General features: G+C 42.0%; 1 protein-coding gene across 1 annotated transcript in view; it reads right to left on the bottom strand.

The window, feature by feature from the left end:
- The window catches only part of MYO1E (myosin IE), a 220,890-nt gene that overhangs the window by 43,119 nt on the left and 155,303 nt on the right, over positions 1-22,468 (bottom strand). The window contains exons 11-18 of the mRNA XM_019968752.2: positions 22,228-22,308; positions 21,849-21,935; positions 19,463-19,549; positions 18,154-18,321; positions 17,089-17,174; positions 14,109-14,190; positions 8,889-8,995; positions 4,801-4,899 (exon numbers count right to left, since the gene is read on the bottom strand). Of these exons, the coding sequence (XP_019824311.1) occupies positions 4,801-4,899; positions 8,889-8,995; positions 14,109-14,190; positions 17,089-17,174; positions 18,154-18,321; positions 19,463-19,549; positions 21,849-21,935; positions 22,228-22,308 (797 nt within the window). The remainder of the gene's footprint in view (positions 1-4,800; positions 4,900-8,888; positions 8,996-14,108; positions 14,191-17,088; positions 17,175-18,153; positions 18,322-19,462; positions 19,550-21,848; positions 21,936-22,227; positions 22,309-22,468) is intronic.

The raw sequence follows: 22,468 nt of genomic DNA, 5'->3' as shown, positions 1-22,468 counted from the left end.
GAGAAGGCAACGGCATCCCGCTCCAGTACTCTTGCCTGGAAAATCCCATGGATGGAAGAGCCTGGTAGGCTGCAGCCCATGGGGTTGCTAAGAGTCGGACACGACTGAGCGGCTTCACTTTCACTTTTCACTTTCATGCATTGGAGAAGGAAATGGCAACCCACTCCAGTGTTATTGCCTGGAGAATCCCAGGGATGGGGGAGCCTGGTGGGCTGCTGTCTTTGGGTTCGCACAGAATCGGACACGACTGAAGTGATTTAGCAGCAGCAGCAGCAGCACACCAATTAAGCCTCATAGAAATGACTGACAGCAGAGATGCTACTGGGGGATCTCAGTGGCGAAGAAGTAGTAATGTATCTGCAATCTAAAGGGAGGAGGGAGAAAGCTCATGCAGGGTATGGGTGCAAAAAGAAAGAGCAGACCAACAAGGTGACACATTTCTTCGAAGAGTGCGATTTTGCTTGGCTTGATTTAATCCAATCAAAATGATAAACCAAAGTATTTTTATTGTGTAACTACAAATAGGTACCTCTTTGCAATTCACATCAATCCCCTATTAAAATAATACTGTATTTCTCTCTCTCTTTTTTTAATAGTAAGGAACTTGGTTTCCAGAGACTTTTTCTTCTCCTCTTTCCTGACAAGACCTTTAAGAGTTTGGGTCTGGGAAAGACAGGGGAATTGCCTGTCCCTTTGACCACAGACCACTTGTGGTGGTTCCCTTTGCTTTTAGGAAGACTGGCAGCAGTCTCCTCACTTCCTTTTGTAGTTCACTGGAGAGACCAGAGCATAATTCTAGTACAATGTTCTCTCACTATGTAAGTACACCCAGTTCACTCATGTTTCTCCAGGACATACTGGTGGGAATGGGTTCACAAGGCAATGGGATGCTGCCTAATAGATGCCTATGATAATTTTGCAGAGATGAGCCTAATGACTTACACCCCTTTCATCAAGTGGTTTCAATTTAAGACCAATATTTCATCCCAGGGCCTTTGCACTGGCTGTTGTCACTGCCTAGAATTCCCTTCCTTGCCCCTAGTCTGCAAGGCTCCTTTAAAAAAAATTTTTTTAATGTATTTTTGGTTGTTCTAGGTCTTTGTTGCTGCTCACAAGCTTTCTCTGGTTGCAGCAAGCAGGGGCTACTCTCTGGGTATGGTGCGCAGGCTTCTCATTGTGGTGGCTTCTCTAGTTGGGGAACATGGGCTCTAGGGTGAACGGGCTTGTGTAGTTGTGGCACATAGGCTCTAAAGCATGAGCTCAGTAGCCGTGGCCCAAAGTTTAGTTGCTCTGAGGCATGTGGGATCTTCCTAAACCAGGGATCGAACTTGTGTCCCCTGCATTGGCAGGTGGATTCTTAACTATTGCATCACCAGGGAAGTCCTGCAAGGGTTCTTGTAATTGCCCAGATGACGAATCCAATGGTTCCTCTTCAGAGGAAACACAGCCCAAACTTGTGTCCTCCAGCTTCTGGCACTTGGATTTAAGGATGTGTCTGACCTCCAAGGACACTAAAAAGTCCCAGGAGCCAATAGGACACTCGCTATACTCTGTGCTTGAGATAATAAAGGTATAAACTGATTCAGTTACTCACAGTGGATCACAGGATGAGAAAGTGACTGAAAGACTCTGGACAAACCCTGTTACAATCCAAGACTCATACACCTTATGGAAAACAGCACTGTCTCTGGAAAAATATTCCTTGCCCACTGACAGATATATGGCCTTGTAGCCATTTTTGAGTAGGAGACTAAACACATACTTTACACTGAAAAACAAATTTTCTTTCTGAACTTTGTATTATCCTCCCAGTACTTTCAAATCAAAACAAAACAAAAAATACGACAACATCAAGCGTCTGCTTTGTGTAAGACGGGGAGGCCCGTCTGTCTCTTCTAAAAGGAAAAGCCCACAGCAGGAGAGCTAAGCAGGAAGGCATCTAAGGATAAAATCATTTCAGAAAAAGGCGCTCGACACAAAGGGCATAACAGATATGTACTAAACGCTGACTGTGGAAGGCACACAAGAAAGCACCGCTTGTGCAGCCGTGCAGCTAGCCTGGCACTTGAGAGAGGCCTGGATATTAGATCCAGGTCATTTCACAGCTCATTTAAGGAGCTGCTGCAAACAAGAAATGCAGCCTGCTCAGGGCACCCCAGACACTCTGGCCGAGAGCGTGGACTTCCTGCTCCCCGCAGACTGGCGGAGCTCACAGCACTGCTTATGGAAGTCAGCTTTGTCAGTGTGTTTTTAAATAATATGGAAGGAAGGAATCAGTTTCTCAAAAGAAAAAAAAAAAATTTAGGTAACATTAAAAAAAAAAATCTGATCTGTTTTCAATAGCAATGCCAATTAGAAAGAATCTGAAAATATCAAATAAAGAGTTTTTAAGTACAGGAACTTCCCTGGTGGCTCAGTGGTAAAGAATGTGCCTGCCAATGCAGGGGACACGGGTTCAATCCCTGTTCCAGGAAGATCCCACATGCTGCCGAGCAACTATGTCCATGTGACACAACCACTGAGCCTGTGCCCTAGAACTGGTGAGCCACAGCTCCTGAGCCCGTGGGTCACCACCAGGGCCTGCACACCTGGATTCTGTGTTCTGCAAAAACACAACCGCTATGAGAAGCCCGTGCACCGCAACGAAGTGTAGCCCCCACTCTCTGTACCTAGAGAAAGCCTGTGCAAAGCAACAAAGCCCCAGGGCAGCCAAAAATGAATTAATTTTTAAAAAGAACTTTAAATAAAAAAGAAAAAGTTTTTTAAGTACAGAAAAAATATTGAAGGAGAAACATTTTGGAATTGTTGAGGGCAAGCCTTTTGAAATTTAAGCAAGTCGGAGGAAATATTTCTTATTCACTATTTTCTGTATTTAACTTTCTTCCCTCTTAATTAAAAAAGGGTATTTTCAAAGAAATGCAGTTCTGCAAAAAATATTAACGATAATCTAAGCCACGGTTCTCTCAACTGACTTTGTCTCCCCAGGCCACATGGGGCAATGTCCGGATAATTTTGGGTGTTACTACTTGGGGAAAATAAGGGTGGGATGGAGGGGTTGCTGGTACTACTGGCATCTAGTAAGTAGAAGCTAAGGTTGCTAAACATCCTACAATGTCCAGGACAGCCTCGCACGAGGACTCATCCAAACCAAAATGCCAATAGCTGAGGTTGTGAAACCCTGTCCTAAGTTAGTGCTGGCCGTCTGTTTAAAGAAGAGCAAGTCTTTCATAATTAACATCTCAGTTGTTTGTCAGCAAATGGAGACTGCTACAGTGATGCAAGAGCACTCCAAATTTATTTTCTAACCTTCCTAAAGACTTCTTTTCATATTGCCGTGTTTACGCTAGAGGTGTAGTGGGCCTGTTAATTCAGAGACCCCTGATGGTGAATTTTATTCCTAGTTTAACCAGCCTCCAAAATCATCAGCAATCTTGAGTGTGTGGGGACAAAAATCAATGAAGTTTTACTGTATGGAATGATCCACCCTTTGGCCAAGCCTCTCCTGACCTTCCACATCAATGACCTTCTACAGATGATGACCCATATTGATAAGCAGTAGATTAGGCATCCCTATCTCCCGGCAGAAGAAACAACATCCTCAAAGGGAAAGCTACTCTATTAGAAATATTGGATTTCAAAGATGGCAACTAAGTTCTTCTCCTTCCTAAACCTCTTTGTTACATAAAATCTGAATTTAAAAAAAATGTTCTTATATCTTGCTCCTGTATCATATACCAGGAAGACATAATTATTTTCTGATTAAAACAGTAAATATGGCTTCCTTCTTTCATAAAGGAAATTAAGTAAATGTGGAACATCAGTGAAACTCCACTAATTTAGAATCACTAGAGAAATTAGAATCATGTTGTATTTTAAGAACACTAAATTTTATCCTTTTTAAAAACAACACAAAGAACAATTTAGCACATATCCTGCCAAATGTACTTTAACAGAAATATAAAATCAGTTTAACTTTATGTTTGGACAAAAAATTTGAGGTTAAATACCTTAAGCTTATTAAATATTTTCCTGAAATTGTCTCCACACTATTAATTTGCTCAGTCAGTTAAATGTCAGTCTCTCCCCATGTCACAATTACCATGAATTTCTGAACTGATGTATCACTCTAAACAGACAAAATACTTGATTTTACTTAAAATAAATGATGCTTTAAAATGATTTATTCACAATAAATGATGTTAAAAAGAATTATTATAACTTAATACTAAAAAGACAAGTAATTTAAAAGTGATCAAAGGACTGGACAGACATTTCTCTAACAGCTAATAAGCACATGGAAAGATACTCAACAATATCTTCCATTGGGGAAGTACAAATCAGAACCACAGTGAGAAACTACTTCATTCCAACCGGGATGGCCAGAACCAGAAAGTCGGATAATAACAAATACTGGCAAGGACGCACATACACTGGAACCCTCAAACACTGTTGGTGGGGATGTAAAATGGTACAGCCGCTTCGTAAAACATATAGCAGTTCATCAAAAAGGTTAAACATAATTACCATTTGACCTGGCAATTCCATTTTTATGTATGTTCCCAAGAGAAATAAAAACATATGCCTACATAAAAACGTGTATGTGAACACTGATAGACACATTATTGGTTATTCATAAGAGCCAAATGTGATGTCTATCACATTATTGTTGGATGTACAACTCTATGAATATATTAAAAGCCACTGAATTGTATACTTCAAATGGGTGAATTGTATGATCTGTGAATTATATCTCAATAAGCCTGTTTAAAACATAAAAGAGACCCAAGGCACCAGTCTTACCTCTGCAGGAATTTTTGAAAGACACGCCGATAGGCGTAACCAGCTCTCCTCACTCGAATGTTCTCTTTGAGGCCCAGGTATTCTACTTGATGCTTTACCCTATAAAGGAAAGAAGGAGCCAGGATGGGACTGGATAATCTTTTCACCCTATTCTCCTACCCACTATATCCACAAACTCTCAATTCCACATTTCAGGGAAGCATATTAAAAAAGATTATAAATTATAATAATCTGAGTCTGAGCTGGTCCTCAGGTTATACAATATTCACACATATCTGGTAAACCAAAGGAGTAGAAACCTGAGTCAGGAAAATAATTTTCCTTTTTCCCGTCCTCCAAATCCCAAACTCACCATCGACCTTTCCTCCATTAAGGAAATTACACATGATGCTGTCAATTAAGAGATATCTGCTCATTTTAAGTCTTTTTCACAAATACTGGCTATACCCCAAGCTTTGAGGCAGGGAATGCATCACCCATTGATTCAAGAAGAAATGTTCCTTCCTCATGACTCACATGGAAAACAATATGCCTCATGTGAAAGCATTGCTCCGTTCATTACAACTTTCGTCATTAGGAATTTTTGTCAACCGGACAACTGGTTCAAAGTATTAATATGGTGTTATGTTTAAAATTCCATGTTTTTTACATATTCCTGGAGCGCCATCACGCCTCAGTAAACATCAGCCAGGCTGGCAATACCTGTTGTTCTCCTGAGTAAGCCGTCTCCTCCTTTCAGAAGGAGTCCTCTTTCAAGACTGTCCTCAGCCATTAACCCAAGAAGGTTAGGGCCAGAGAATTCCACCAGGGCAGTAATTCAGAATCCAGGGCAGGCAGTTTGCCCTAAGCCAAATGAAGACACATTTCCAACAGGAAAAGAAAAATAAACTACACACCATAAACTTGTGGAATGAGTAACCCTGTCTGCCGAGAACTTCAATTGACCGTGTGATCCCTGCCAATGAAGCACACTGCCCTTCCATGGGCCCTGAAGTTTCATGCTCACAGATGAAGTGAAACCAGGCGTGCTCAGTCGCTCAGTCCTGTCCGACTGACTCTTTCTGACCCCAAAGATCACAGCCCACGAGGCTCCTCTGTCCATGGGACTTTTCTGGGCAAGGAAACTTAAGTGGGTTGCCATTTCCCCTCCAGGGGATCTTCCCGACCCAAGGATCAAACCGCATCTCCCACGTCTCCTGCAACGCAGGCAGATTCTTTAGCAGATTCTTTACTATTGAACCACCAGGAAAGCCCCAGAGTGAAACCATCGGTCACAGTAAACCTGAACCAAGACACGAGGGCAGATCCCAGGGTGCCATCCTACTGGAAACACAAATCAACATTTGACTAAGGAACACCTTAGTCTTTGTAACACCAGTTTACAAGAGTGTATGTTAGGAAGTTCCTCACTGAAATTCAAATAAGGGATGTGATTTAAAAAAAAAAAAAGCGAGCGAGGGGGACACCATTGGTGGAAACTCTATGAAAATTTACTGAATAAAATGTACCCCTGTCTTCATTTCTCCAGTCTTTGATATTCCAATGACTCGGTTTGGATTTTGAGAAGGTGGCATCATGACTGAGGAACTTCCAACCAGCAGCTACTGTAAGATATCCCATTAGAGTGCCTGTCAGCAGAGCTGAATACGTGGGGCAGGGTAGAGCGTGCCAGGGAGGTACCTCATTTGAGGATGAGTGAGATGTTTTCAGTCATGATTACGTTTGCTGGGAAGGGAAGCTGGAGTGAGTCTGAAGTAGGGGGAAGGGTGGGCTCCAGCACTTCTTAGCAATCCCTCTGCTTTCTAGACTCTTGTAATTTATTTCTGAGGCTGCTAATGACACCACCCTTCTACTCAGTGTGTATGTGCATGAGATGTGAGTGTGGGTGACTGAGCACAGGAGTGACGAAGAGACGGGCAGAGGCAGGATGGCAGACACAGGGGAACAGATCTGGGGGTGTTCATTCCGTCTGATTGAAGGAGTCCCTCTCTGGCCTGACCCTCTTATTTAAAGAGGAAGAGACTGAGGACTCAGGAGATGAAGTGCTTCACTCAAACTAGTTGGTGACAGACCAGCACAGGATACAGTTCTTCCAAATCCTAGGCTAGAACTTAGCTCTAGATCAGCTGCTCTCCAAATATGAGGCCCAGACTATCATCACTAGCACCACTTGGGGGCTTGTTAAGAATGCAGACCCCCAGGCCCCACCCCAGGCTCAATGACCCAGAAACTCTGGGAATGGGGCCCTGTCATAAGCCTTCCAGAGGATATTCTGATGCATACTCAAGTTTGAGAACTAGTGTCAGAAGGCAAAACCCCCCAGACATTTTCCATCTGTTATTCTCTTGACATCAAAGGAAAAAGTGTGTGCCACAGTTCAGAAAAGCAGAGGGCAATTTAAGCACATCCAGAGGAATGACTGAGAAGGGGCAAGGTTGGATTCCACATCCAGCTCCTTCAAAGGAATGGCTGGAGTGGCTAAGTGATGAGTTCACGGAAGAGAAGATCCCAGGAAAACATGGCAACTGCCTTGAACTAGCAGAAGAACCATCACACAGATGAGTCCCAAGAATGGTTCTTTTGGCTGAACAGAGTAAAACCGACTTAGAGAAGGGCTGCAGTGCCAGCTGGTGGCGAGAGGTATCCAAAGGAGAGCTGATGACCCAGGAGGAATGGGTTTCCCATCAGAGCATGAATGTCATTTACAGATAATATTGTAAGTGAATCTTAGATTATTTTAAATTGAAAAATTTGAGTAATTCTATAAAAAAGATGTCTTAGGAATCTGCACTTATTGATGAGATTATTCAGAATATTGTGACATAACCAAACAGAAGGCTGCCACATCCCAGCAGCACCTTAAGGTGAGAAAAACAGTCTTAGGCTGCACCACAGAGTGTGAAAATACGAAGAAGGATTTGCAGACAGCAAGTGCTCACACCTGGGTGTTTTCCTTCCTATTTATCTTTTCCTCCCTGGAAATGATCAAGCATTGTCTGTCTGCTGTGGGCTAGAAAGGGTGTTGGTGGGGAGATGGGAAATGAACCCTCCAGGTCCCTCGGGGGAGGTGATGAGCAGCTAGGAATTTTCATCCTGGTCTTCCCATTGGAGTTTAACCTTGACTAAGTCACTTGATACCTAGAAGAGTCTATGTTTTTTTCCAAGAGAGAAAAGAAAAAAGAAAAAAAGATAGGCATTCCAGCATGAATTCTAGTATGAACAGGAACACCAGTATGCTCAAGTCCATCACATCTGGTGACGGTGGTAGGACTTCTCTCTCTAGTCCAAGTCACTCACAGGGTCTCTCTTCAGCCCTGCTTCCGTGTTCCTACAGACAGGAGGAATTTCCCCAGCTGGATACAAAACCTATATTCTCCAGTCATCATCTTAACATTTTCCTTCTCAATCATCTCCCTTGAATCCTGCAGAGGCCACATCCCTAAATGGCAGGTGTAGGAGGAATGTGACGTAGGACTCCTCAGAAGCCAGGGAGGATATGGCTCACTGCTTATATGCCTCACATCTCCCTTGGGCTGGTTCCCTCCAGCCCAAGAGAGTCACTCTGCTCATCAGCACTGGGCTTGGGGGTTACAGAGCCTACAGCCCCTCTGCCCACATAAGCAACTAAACGACAGATCGTTTTTTAACTAGCTCTGCAGAACCCCACCTGCAACCCTGAGCTCAGCATTCCAGGCCACATCCTGTGGGTGCTGACGAGAAGCCGAGTGCACTAAGAATGTCTACACAGGGCCTAAACTAATCTGAAAACCTTCCTGACTCTGCTGTGCTGGGGTTTGCTTTCTTTTTTCCATTTGCCCCCAGACTAGCCAAGATCAACATTATAAATCGCTAATTCTGAACTGAAGGGCACTGCCAACATTTCAGGAAAAAACAAGGAGGGGAAAATGATATATACATAGGCTTCTTCCTGAAGTTAAGACATGAAGACATAAAACACATCTGAAGACAACTGAAACTGCTCCTGCCTGGGGAAGAGGCCAGATGGCCTGACTTGAGCAGTGGGAAAACAGGCCGAGGCTGCCCTTGATGTTAGCTGCCCTTGACCTCCACCTGTGCCTCTGCCATACCTGCTTTCCTCCCAGTCTTTGGGCTTCTTGGTTTCGTTGGGTTTGATGCAGCGAATGTAGTGAGGTGTACATTTCATCAGGGTGCTCACGAGGTCATTGGCTTGTTTCTGGAAAGGAAGAATAACATCATTTAGAAACATGGAATGTGCTCTAAAGTAGATCAGCTTTCCAAGGAGATTTGTGTGCAAATGTGCAGCTAGAAATTCATCCTCATGACAGTTTGTTCATTAGATTTAACTCAGGGATACTATACTTCCTCAAAGCTCTACTGACTATTACGGTGATCTGAACACTCACAAGTGCATTTGAAATTAAATTTTTGACACCAATGAGGCCTTTTTAGTATAGTTAACAAAATAAAAACAAAAAAGAATCCACCAAACCCAGTATATCCAGACACATAATTTTTAAGAGAAATAAGAAAGCATGCTAATTATTAACAACTTTAGTTAATTTCATATCAACTGAGGATTTTTGAAAATACATTTTTCTTATAAACTCTGGAGGGAGAGGTGGTACACAAATTATCTGCAAGGATAAATCATTAGAACCCCCTGTATTCTTTCCAGGCAATCCAACCAATGAAGAATCATCTTAATAAAATGATGGAAAGTCACAATTAAAAGGTGGGAGACACATAAAAATTTCAGAATTCATAAACCTTTATTATGCCATTTCATTCACTTTCTTCCTCAGCACGTCTTTTTACAGACTTGCTGACTTGGAGCCCTTTTAGTGTAGCAGGAAACATACTCCTTCACAAACTAAAATATTTGATGTAAAATCATTCCTCACTACCTGCACACTGGGTACCCACGATGGAACTGGGTTCAAGCAGAAAAAGCCACATAAATAGAGTTACAATTGCTCATGACATATTTCAAATCATGAGTATCTCAAATGAAAAACACATCAGAGCCCAGATCAGCATTTCTATCCCCACAGCTGAGCACACCCCGTGGATCCAAGAACGGGGCACACACAAACTCTCATTCCAAGCAAATCAGCATGAAGAGAGAAAACCTCTAAAAGAAAATAGAGGAAAGGATCCCTAAAGCCAGAAAACCATTACCAAGTCAGCAGAAGGGACTTGCCTGCAGTAGACAACCCTCTTTCAATTAGGACTTTTCTATTTTCAAGGGTTTGGGAAATCCGAAACCCTTGAGAAAAACTCCAGTGTATTCAAAGCAAAAGTTCTCCATCTAGACATGCGGAATATGGCATTATTTGCAATGTTTCGAATTCAGAGCAAAGGTGCAGAGGCTGTATGAGCAAAGCACAGCTCCATGATAAAAATGTAAATTGACTCATCTTCCTTGTTGATGAGAGATTGCATCTTTTTTTTAAATCCCCAACTCTTATTTTTAAGAATAACTTGGCACACTATTTAGTCCTAAGCATTTCAGAGCATCTCTTTTCAACTTAGCAAGTTGAAAACACAGGGGCAATTTTGACTTAAGTTTATATGCCACTTGACACAGTTCTTTCCAGCTCAAAATAGTAATGTACTGAAAATGCTTCATGGACTAGACACATGGATTTTCTTATTTATGACTCACGATTATCATTCCCATTTTTTAGATGAGAAAACGGGGCCTTAAATAAAGTATTGCTCGAGATGACACAATTAGTAAGCAACAGCAGTGAGGCTTGAACCCAAGTCTGTGAGCTAGCATGTTTTTTTCCTAACCACAATGCCTTCCTCCTTCCTAAGGAAGATAATGAATAATTTATTGTAATACCAAAAGGAATTAACTGGGAGGGCTAGGATTAGATAGAAGCTTTTAGGTTGTGGGATAATTAATTTGAGCAAACAAGAATTTATCTTAACCATCACAATTATCCTGTACTTAGCTATGGGTCAACTGTAGATGTCCCCAGAGGTGGTGGGGAAGCCACAGTTTGAATTTACTCTGACTCCAGACAAGAAGAGCCCATGACTTAGAACAGAAAGCTTCCAAAGCTACTTGCTGAGCAGAAGTGGCCATCAAGATATGCAGACCAAAGAGTAAGCAAAGGTAACACTCCTTAGGGTGACGGCTCCTCATTCTAACCTCCTCATAGATCGTTAGCAAGTCTGAACTAGGATCCTGGCTCTGCTCTTTGCAAGCTGTCTAACAAATCACTAAATTTCTTTGCACCACGGTTGCCCGTCTGTAAACCAAGCAGAACTAGAATACTTCTACTACCTCGATCTGCAGGTTGGAATGGATGTTCAGTGTCTACCGGTCCAGTTACCTCAGGGCACTTGTGTCTCCTGCCACATCTGCTCCTTTAGAGGCCAGGCCCACTTAGATAAAGCTGCCAGCCCAGTCTACTTTGCTGACTCTGAGCTCCATTCTATCTCCCAACAGCATCAACCTTTGGCTCTAATTTCAAAACTGGTCCCTTTTAGCCATGAAAATGTAGAATTTAGGAAAGCTTCAATAATCACATGTTATTAAATGAAGAATATGCTTTATAAACAAAGATAGTGGAAGTTCTCACCAAATATTCTATAAATTAAATTCTACAGAACACTTTCACATTTTAAAGAATTAGAATACACAAAATACCCAATATAAAACTACCTTGAACATTAATTTTTCTTCTAAGGAATGCAGGATCCCTTTAAACACTTATACCTCAGAGATATTAAGATGAGATGTAGCTACTATACATAAAATAACCAACAAGGACAGCCAGTACAGCACAGGGAACTATACTCAATATTTTGTCATGATCTATAAAGGAAAAGAACATAAAAAAGTTATACATATATATGTATAACAATCATTTTGCTGTACATCTGAAACACAAATTGTACATCAACTATACTTCAATAAAAATTTTTTTAAAAAAGATGACGCTTAGCATCTGCAAAATACTGAGGATATGAAAGATGTAAGAGATTGAGCCAGAGCTATGCATCTCTAAGAGGTGACTTACGAGACATAAAACAGGGAGACTCACTCCTATGTGGAGGCAGAACATTGGACAGCCGGAGGCCACATGGTTCACCAAGGAGGGACCATTGAGGTGAGAATAGGTAGAGTCCAGTCTCCCTAAACAAGCTTGCTGACTCCCCCAGCCATAGCAATCTGGAACATTCTGAGTATGCCTGGAAGGGGGCAACTCTGAGCATTCAACTAGATAAGAATAAGAAGGAGGCAAAGGGTTCAAGTCTTCCAAGGAGGAGAAAAATGCCCCTGCCCCCACCCTCCTTTTCATAGGAAATAAGCTGGACCGAGAATCCAGACCACTTGAAAGTGAGTCACTGCAGCCCTGATGATCTGGGCCCCTTAGATGTGACTGTGTGACAGTCTTGTGACCAGAGTTTCCAGCCTAAAGCGAATCCTCTTCCAGGACCCAGAAGTGACGGCATGAGTCAGAGCCATGCACAGAGGTCAACATGTGGGGCTTTGGGAGAACTGCACCTCCTCTCAGCCCCAGGGAACTCCATCCAAACTCCATCCCAGGACATTCTATGTGTCCAGTTCCTTGAACAGGATTGTCCTTCATCCCCTAGTGGACTCTACCCTCTAACTCAAGACCCGGCTTGCATCTGACTTCCTCCACAAAACCCGAGGCCCCTCTGGATGGGATTGTCTTATTGCTGGGACATTACAGTGTTTGTGTCCTCAGAGGCTAGGGAGGCAGGCTTCCATTTTCCTGAAATGTTCAGAAAAGAAAAAGCCAGTGAACAGAACAGACAAGAACCACCACCGTATCCATGGGGCTGGGGTTATCGAGAAGGGTGAGAAGGGAGGTAGGATCTGGTTGTACAGCTGGTGAGGGGAGGACAGTCCAGGTGGGGAGTCAGCACAGGCGCATCAAGTGTCCATTGAGAATTATCTAGAGATGAAGAAGCATGGGAGAGAAGGAGGGGACAGATGGAGTATACGTAACATGAGAGCATATGCTTTTGTGTGTGTGTTTCAGGCAGTGTGTGCCTTAGATGGATTATGAGATTAATTACCACAGTATCCCCCCTGAGATTAGGTACTAAAATCTCTACCTTACAGAGAGGCAAAAGAAGCATTGAGAATTTAGGTAATTTTCCGGCAATCATGTGGTGAGAGATTTGAACACTAATGATGAACCCCAGGGCCCTACTCTTAATCACTTGATGATCCCATTGATTATGAAGACAGGGTGGTATTTAATTGGTATGATTCTTTAAAAAACCATTTTTAATATGCACACTACTATATATAAAATAGACAATCAACAAGGGTCTACTGTAGAGCACAGGAACTCTACTCAATACTCTGCAATAACCTATATGGTATATGTAGAGCTGAAATCACTTTGCCGTACACCTGAAATTAAAACAACATTGTAAATTGACTATACCCTAATGTAAAATAAAAATTTTAAATAAATATATAATTTTAAAAGTGTCTTCATCTGGTATAACTAAAAAAGAAAAAGTTTACTGACTGATTTTCAAAAAATCACATGATGGAGTATGTTCAACACAACCTTTAAATTCAGAGTGTTGTTAGGGACAATTTTATCGCACAAGGCCTCTGATAATTCAGTGCACACCCCACGAAAGGCTTCCAAGAAACACTAAGAGAACTTCCCTGGTTGTCCAGTGATTAAGACTCCAAGTTCCCAATGCACGGGGCATGGGTTTGATCCTTGGTCTGGCAATTAAGATCATGCATGCTGCAAGGCACAGCCAAAAAAAAAAAGAACAAAAGATACACTAAGAATTCCTTTGATTCTGAGATACTGTGGGGCCAAGATGCCTGTAATTCACAAAAAGAAGGGCCTGCAAGGTCCAGGGAGGAAGGTGCATAAATTCCCCTTAAAAGGCTCAGTAGAATTTCAGGTACATATAAAGAACTTGGAGGAGTTTTGGGGTCTGGTCTGGAAAACTGTCATCAAAATCCAAAATATGGCTCTAGATCATAAAATTTCTCTGATAGATTAATGTGAATTCTTCTAGATTCAGCGCAAAGCCATTTCCTCTTAGAAAGTAGCTGATTATCATCTGCTGACTATTAAGCTACGAAGTACTTAATATCCCTTTGGGGTTTTAGTACAGCCAAGTCAAATCCAGCTAGCACCCTATAACCCTTTCTCAAGCGGCAACATCACTTCTGGCCATCTTCTGTAACCAATCTGTTGCATCTCACTGACCTCAGCCTGGCTCAGGGGTACGACGGTTCCTGAGTCCCAGAAAATCCTACCTCTTACAGGAATCCATCAATTTCCCAAAAGAGAACAAACCTTTATTTTGCTTCCGGCAGTAGTTGGGCGGCCTTTCTTGTCAGCTTGCAGATTTTCCGGAAATAAAGACTTTATAAAAGGTCTGGAAAAAAGAGAGAGAATGGATTAGCAATCAGCAAGTACCTCAGGGGCTGGAACACCTTCTTCCATAGAGAAGTGAGAATCGTCCAGAAGCACAGAACCTTGACTACAGAATGGCCACTTGACTCAAAGCACAAGCCATCAAGTTAAAGATGTAGGAAAATAAAGCAGTGGACAAGAGGAACATTGAGAAAGAATTCTAAGACAGAAACACCTTGGAAAATAAAATTGGAAAAATAAAATTTTAAACTCTGCCTTTCATGTTTTCCCACCCACTATTATTGAGACACACCTTGGCAGCAGGACACAACAGAGGGGGCTGAGTGTGAATTTGCTGAGTTAAATAAGAGAGGCCACAGCACGAGGCTGTGTGTGACTTGTCCAGATTCAATGCAGATTCTGCTTTGCTCTAAAGCAGGGTTTCTCAACCTTGGTGCTAAGGATACTTAGGATTGGATAATTCTGTGTTGGGACCCCGGGGTGGGGGGTGGTGTGTGCTTTACACATTAGGGGATGTTTCACAGTATCAGTGGCCTTTGCCTACTAGATGCCAATAGGCCAGTCTTTCTACCATCCCTTCCTTCCAGTGAAAGACCCTGAAGAACTGTGCTTTTGAGTATGAGCAATTTTAAGTGAAGCTAATTCACTAATGCTTTGCTGGCTGAATGTATCTTCATTAGGAAGTGTAACTGGGCTGCATCTGTTGATATGCCTGCCTCAAAGGGCACAGGGCAAGGACTTTGTCTTAGTCACTGCAATGTACCCAGTGTCTGGAACATGACCTCTACCTTGAACACAGTAGGTGCTCAATAAATAGTTGCTGACTGACTGACTGATGGAATGAACGTGATCCATGTAAATTCCTCCTAAGTGACTTCCTAGTAGTATTAATAGTGCTAGTGGCTCAGTTGTGTCTGACTCTTTGCGACCCTGTGGGTGTTAGCCCGCCAGGCTCCTCTGTCCATGGGATTCCCAGGCAAGAATACTGGAGTGGGCTGCCATTTCCTTCTCCAGGGGATCTTCCCGACCCAGGGACTGAACCCAGGTCTCCTGCATTGCATGCAGATTCTTTACCATCTGAGCCACCAGGGAAGCCCAAGTGACTTACTGGGCATCATGAATTTTCCAGGAAGTCTCTCCAGCAATAACCTACTTTTAACCTCATCAGACACAATTACAGATTTTTACAGCACATGTGTTTTCTAAACAATAGACCATGACTACACGACACAAGTTCAAGAGCATCAATAGCTCTTGAAGTTGGCAGTAATTTTAATAATTAAAAAAAAAATCTCTGAAAGCATGTCTGCACCTGATTATCATAAACCCCACAAGCCAGGACTTGTGGTTTACCTGACTTTTTAAGAGCAAATAGATTTTTATGTTTTGAATGAAGACATCTCTGAAGTGAGGGGTGTGAGTGCCAAGGAAGTACAAGCCTGGGAAGATGCGGGCTGGGGAGGAGTGGAGGCTGGCGGGAGGGGTAGAGGATTAAACAGAGCAGAAATTTGAACTGTGGACCAAAAATGAAACTCAATTTTGCTTTCATAGAAGTCAGGCCCTTTCTAGAAAATAATCATGCTTGCAACTGTTGATTAAAGCAGTTAGCCCTGATATTATATCTGAAGTAAGAGACCAAAAGGACAATATTACTTGGAGGAAGCTCTAAAATTTGTAAAAACTGGAAGACTGTAATATTGTATTTGCCTGGCACAGAGATGCTTGACCATGTAAATGATGCCTGGCATCCATTACCCAGGACCATGGGGGACCTTTGCAGGTAACAGGGAAGGAAAGGACATGGCAAAGCTGGTCCTGACTGCTCCAGCAGCTTGCAAGGGGGCGGGGGGATGGGGGTGTTGTGTGGTGTTCCCACTGCTTCTATGACCATAGCTTAGTCAAGGTCTGAGGAGTTAAAAATGGATCTCTGAGTGTCCTTCCCTGAGTTCTTGAGCCATTTCTCAAGTGCTTCAGCAACTCCATTCACTTCAGTTCAGTTCAGTTCAGTCACTCAGTCGTGTCCGACTCTTTGTGACCCCATGAATCGCAGCACGCCAGGCCTCCCTACCCATCACCAACTCCCAGAGTTCATCCAGACTCATGTCCATCGAGTCAGTGATGCCATCCAGCCATCTCATCCTCTGTCATCCCCTTCTCCTCCTGCCCCCAATCCCTCCCAGCATCAGAGTCTTTTCCAATGAGTCAACTCTTCGCATGAGGTGGCCAAAGTACTGGAGTTTCAGCTTTAGCATCATTCCTTCCAAAGAAATCCCAGGGCTGATCTCCTTCAGAATGGACTGGTTGGATCTCCTTGCAGTCCAAGGGACTCTCAAGAGTCTTCTCCAGCACCACAGTTCAAAAGCATCAATTCTTTGGCGCTCAGCCTTCTTCACAGTCCAACTCTCACATCCATACATGACCACAGGAAAAACCATAGCCTTGACAAGATGGACCTTTGTTGGCAAAGCAATGTCTCTGCTTTTTAATATGCTATCTAGGTTGGTCATTAGCATTTTTAAAAACTGCGCAACTGAGAATTCTTAGGACGATATTCCAAGGGCAAAGTTTCACAGAACCAGACTATTCCACTCATACATTACATGGCTATCCCAACCCAATCCCAGGATGGGCACTTCTTCTAGATGATACCATTGAACATGATGAAGCTGGAGACCCTGAAGGGCTTGCAGATGGCACTTAGAATGTGGGGTGGGATGTATTAAGGATAAGGGAGAGACTAAGATTGGGGGGATGACTATTTTAAGAAGTCAAATTGTCTAATGATAACTCAGACCTAACAGCACAAGGAAGCAAAATGCTGACATTTAAATATCACAAGTTTGTCGTAATAATAAAAATCTGATCAAACCTCTGTGTCAGATAAGGCAAACACACTTACTGCTCACTGCTTTGCATAAGCTCGATCAAATCCATAAAAAGCACATCACGGTTCCGCTCACAAAAGCCATCCATGTCATAGGATACCTTGCCAAGAATGGAAAGAAATCAAATTTTATCTTTTAAATATTTCATTGAACAAAACATCCAAGCCAGCATGGCTATCTTTCACGGAATATCTATATTTTCAGATGTAACAAATGGGCTTTCATCCTGAAATGTCACATTAAAGCTGTGCCTGTTTTACCTGCTAGATGACTTAGCTGGTGATGGTCTGGAGACGCTGATTGCATACACGATCCAAAAGATACATCACCAGGCCCCTAGCTCTCACGATTACATAGTCCTTCTTCTACAGATATACGGGTGTGTAAATAATACACTGAATTCTTTCCCTAAATTTTAGCTAAGATGCAATAAAATGAAACTGTGCACACTAAACCACTGCAATGGGCCACGTCATCTGAGGCTTTCTGATTTCTCCTATGAATGGTGCTAGAGTTAGATCAATTTAGCTACAGCCTCATGCTCAAGGATCCTCCCTGGTTAACAAGAGATTGGGATGAAGAGTGAGACCAATGAATTTCCACAGTACTGTGAAGTCTCCAAATATCATGACCTCAGTTTACTTATCTGCACATCACCAGCACCCACACAAAGCCTGGTAATGCAGTAACGCACAGTACTCATGAATTTTATAAAAACAAATCCCTGGTCCTTATTTATACTCCCAAGGAAGATGCGCAAGTAAAAAAATGCAGGCTTGCATAAGAGGCAAGACGAAAGCTCATTCCTTCAGCAGTTAATATATATGCTGATTCATGCTTATGTTATATAAGGGTGATTCATGTTACAAAACACGCAGCAGTGTATACTATCTTTTGTTTGTCTCCAAATATTTCATAAGCCCCAAGTTGAATGAATGAATGATGGGTCAATAAAACAAAGCAAGGCAGATAAAACTGTATGGACACTTTTCAGTTGCCTCAGGAGAAAATAGATTACAGACCCAAAGGCTTAATACAGGTCATGTCCTCTTTGTTGAACCCCTGCTCCCTGGCCATACCTTCCCAGCGTAATGGTGAATAATGAAGCCTTGGTTCCAGCTGTTGAAGTGCTCATGGTTCCCAATCTGCATCTGCAGTTTCTGGAGCAGTGTCTGGTCCGCCCCCTCACCCACTGCGTGCATCGTGGCACATACATCATCCAGAATGCTCATGATTCCAGGAGGGTTCTGATGGGACCAAGAAAGCATAGCTCCAATTCACTGACTGTTCTAAAACATACCATGTTCATTAGGTCTTTCCATAAGCAAGAAACAGCTCCCGAGACTTAAGATACCATCTTGGAAGTCAGTCTTTCCCTTAGAGGAAGGATGCTATTAATAATCCCAAATGGGAGCCACCTCTTAGATCTAACGATGGAACAAAGTCCATTTTCAAAAAGAAAAGTTCAACTTCCCGAGGTTCTATTCAAAGTCGTACACAGAAAGATCATTATCTGCTCACTCGTATTGTACTAGGTTGATTTTTAAAACTGAAGAAAACCATTTTTCTTTGACCCCAATTCATTTCTTAATGTTTGTTTTCAGCTTGTTGCCCATATAGACATGGATAATACAGTTACATACTGGATACATTCTATTATATACCACTTTTTCTGCATAGCACTAGTTTATAAATAATCCTCCTGTTTTACACAGTCTTTATACTGATTATTTTGATGGCTATATTTCCCTGCTCTTGTATGCTATAATTTATTTAAGGACCGAATTCTCTATGAATGTTTTCACCATTTCCAGTTTGGGACTTTTATAAAAAAAACAAAATAGTACTGTACAAATGTGTCTATGCCCTTTTATTTTCTTTTGAATAACTTCTAGGGCTAAAGTCCTAGAAGTTGTATAAATGGTCTGGAAGGCAGAGCCAATTTTATGTCTCTTCATACACTATGCCATCAACATAAGTGATAACTGTCTCCTCTTAAAATTCAGTAACGACTTCCCTTCATAAATTGACAATGTACTTATATACACATGTATATATTAACTGTAAGAATAAAACCCTGCTTTCACACATATACGTATAAGCAAAATAAATGTAATTGCTAAAACTCTCTGCATTGAGGATTTCCCTGGGGGTCCAGTGGCTAAGACTCCACACTCCCAATGCAGGGGGCCTGGGTTCAATCCCTGGTAAGGGAACTTGATCCCACATACCACAACAAAGACCAGGCACAGCCAAATAAGCAAACAAAAAAACTCTCTCTTCAATCAGCGCTCTCACTCTCTCTATTCTAATACAATGACAGAGAGAACAAAAACTCACTTAGTGTAAACCTTGAACAGTGAAGAGACACACCAGACCGATACTTACAACTTTGTTTTCAATGAGGTCACATACGACTTTGTTATTAAAGTAATCAATGGGTGTCCATCTAATGCCTTCTTGCACATATTCTTCCTATAGGACAGAAAGCAGGAATTCTCATTATGACTCAGTGAAGACCAGCTAGAGTTCAGCACAGATGGATATCACAGGCACATAAATCATCAGGAAAGAAAAAGCTGGCTCCCTTCCATAAAAACTAGCAATACTAATATTTTCTAAGAGGAAGAGGAAAAGAGAATTTCATTGCTTGGTAATTTTTATGTTTGGTTAGAACCATATAAAATTGCTTCCATACAATTGTTTTTGACATACAAAGATGGCAATTAAAAATGGCTTAACCCATAGGTCCAGTTATGAAATAATCTCTTTGAACTTAACATAGAACAGAAGTACAGATTAGCATCTAGGTACTTAAAAGGAAGGCCCCTCATTCAGGTCAGTTGCTCATTAAACATGATGAACGCCATCACGCTCTCCTGGTGTTCCTCGTTCCTCATCAATCTTGCTTTGTTAGCATCCTTTGCTGGCTCTCCCCTCTACCCCTGATCTTTATATGATGGGGGCTCTCAGGGCTCAATCTCCCAGCCTTGTTTTCTCAACCCTTATTCTCTAGGTAATTCCAATCAATTCCGTCGCTTAAAATAATACCTATAGGCTAATGACACCTGAAAGTGTTTCTCTAGTCTAGACTGGCCCCCTGAGATCCAGAGTCACATATATTTCATATACTGGAATTTCCACTCAGAGGGATAACAGCCCTCTCATATCTACCACATTCAGCAGTGCTCTGGCCCTACATCTCTCCACTGTCTCCAACCAACTGCTCTCCTCCTCATCTTACCATTCAGTAAACACTCTCCCTGGTCCTGTCATTCAAGCTGCAAAGGCAGGAATCATCTGCGACTCCTCTTTCCTCAGCTAATTACGTTGAGAGCAAGTCACACTGACTCATTCTACAAAATATATACCAAATCTGATCCCCTCTCATCACGTCCCCACCTCTCCTGCAGCCATCACTGTCTACGCCTCACCATTCTTGCTCAGTCTCCCCGGGAGTCTGGTTTTGAAACTTCTACTCTTGTTTGTCCTCCCCTGCCCCAGCCTGCCCTGTCTAAGTGCACAGAGTCAAAGCCAACTGGCCAAAAACAAATCAGATGGCATCACACTCTACTAAAAATCCTTCAGTGGCTTCTCATTATACTTCCTCTGAAGTCTTCGCCATGCCCTACCAAGTTCCTCTGTGACCCAAACTCTGCCTTCTCCCATCTCAGTCTCCACCATGTCCCCTCTTGGGCTTTGGCTCTAGCTACTCTGAGGAGTGGAAGAATTCCAGGGCAGAGTTTCCTAGGAAAACTATTGATCACTGGTGTTCCTAAGCAGACACATGAACACTTCCATGAATAAACATTCTTCAAACAGCCTTGGATGTGTGCAGTGGATTGAATGTATCCCCCAAGATTTTGTGTTCATCTAGAACCCCAAAATGTCCAGAAATAAGATATCTGGAGATACCCTAAGCTAAGAATCTATCCTAGCTAAGAATCTCATAATGAAATTATCGTGGATTTAGGGTGACCCCTAAATCCAAAGACTGGTGGCTTTGTAAGAGAAGAGAGAATGAGATTTGGACACAGGGAGAAAATGGACACATGGAGACACAGGCGGAGACTAAAGGCATGCTGCTCAAAGGCAAGGAATGCCAGGAGCACCTCGAGCTGCAACAGGCAAGGAAGAATTTCCCCTATAGTCTCTGGAAGGAGTGCTACCCTAGCAACATCTTGATTTTGAATTCTGGCCTCCTGGACTGCGAGAGAAAAAAATTTCCATTGTTTTAAGCTAGCTGGTTGGTGGTACCTTATTATAGCAATCTAAGAAATCAAAAAACAGTAGGCACCAGAATAAAAGGGAATTTGCCCTGGACTTTCAGGGGGTAGTATAAACAAGACAAGTACCTTAAGTCCGAATTTAAATACCAGCTTTGTTAAAGACACATTTATTTTTATGTTAGATTGGGAGCAGAGCAAATCCGAGAAAACCAAGTTTTCCTTTGGAACACAGTATATTCCATAGGCAATTGGGGTTGGAATAGGTTTCCATTTGCACTTGGTCAGTGAGTCATAAAGTAGTAAAAACAACCAGTCATAAGTCCAACTTCACAGCATCATTTACTTACAGAGAAAGAAAATGTAGCAGATGGTGTTTATACTTCAGACTAAAATGTCACAGTGGCATATGGTTTTTCTGCCTGACTCTATTAAGTACATTTTCTAATAAAAAAACAATAATCTGAACCTATTACCAAAAGAGAGACATCTATACCCTTCGAAACAAATTAGAAACAGAACAAGATGAAGGAAGAGGGACTGCTCACCTGTTCTGCCTTTAATGTGAGTTCAATAAAAATCTGCTGTAATTTTTCATTAACAAAATTGATACAAAACTGTTCAAAGCCATTTTTCTGAAGAAAAGAAAAAGACAAAGTGTTACTTTTATGTAGTTGTTTCTGCAAAATCATTTTAAAGTCACTTCTTGAGTGATTTAGTGAAAAGGCTTAACGGAAATGTTGGCAGCATCAGTAGAAACAGCATAGTTTATATTTAGGAGATACTAATTTAGTATAGGTACATGAAGAACTCAAAAAGGCAAAAGTGAGCCACAATGATTTTTTTTTCATTGCCTAGAATTATTTCTTTCAAGCCAGGTAAAAAGCATTACCCTTCTTTGTCTTCAATTACTCAAGCTGGTCTTACCTGAAATATTTCAAAGCCATAGATGTCTAGGACGCCAATGTTGTATTCCTGGTGGTCCTTCTCCATTGCTTTGTTGATAGACTAGAAGAAAGTAACCAGCATGGTAATTAACTCCTTTCACATTCATATTAAAAATGGGCATGCATGGGGATAAGAAAAGCAGATACTACTGCCTATGGAAACAGAAGCAGACAAGAAGACAGATGAACTGCCCCTTAAAAAGGCCTCAATGCAATGTCAA

The sequence above is a fragment of the Bos indicus genome, chromosome 10 (assembly GCF_029378745.1).
Source record: "Bos indicus isolate NIAB-ARS_2022 breed Sahiwal x Tharparkar chromosome 10, NIAB-ARS_B.indTharparkar_mat_pri_1.0, whole genome shotgun sequence".
Classification (NCBI taxonomy): Eukaryota; Metazoa; Chordata; class Mammalia; order Artiodactyla; family Bovidae; genus Bos; species Bos indicus.
The sequence above is the reverse complement of the archived record's forward strand: the minus strand, read 5'-3'. Positions and strand labels throughout refer to the sequence as shown.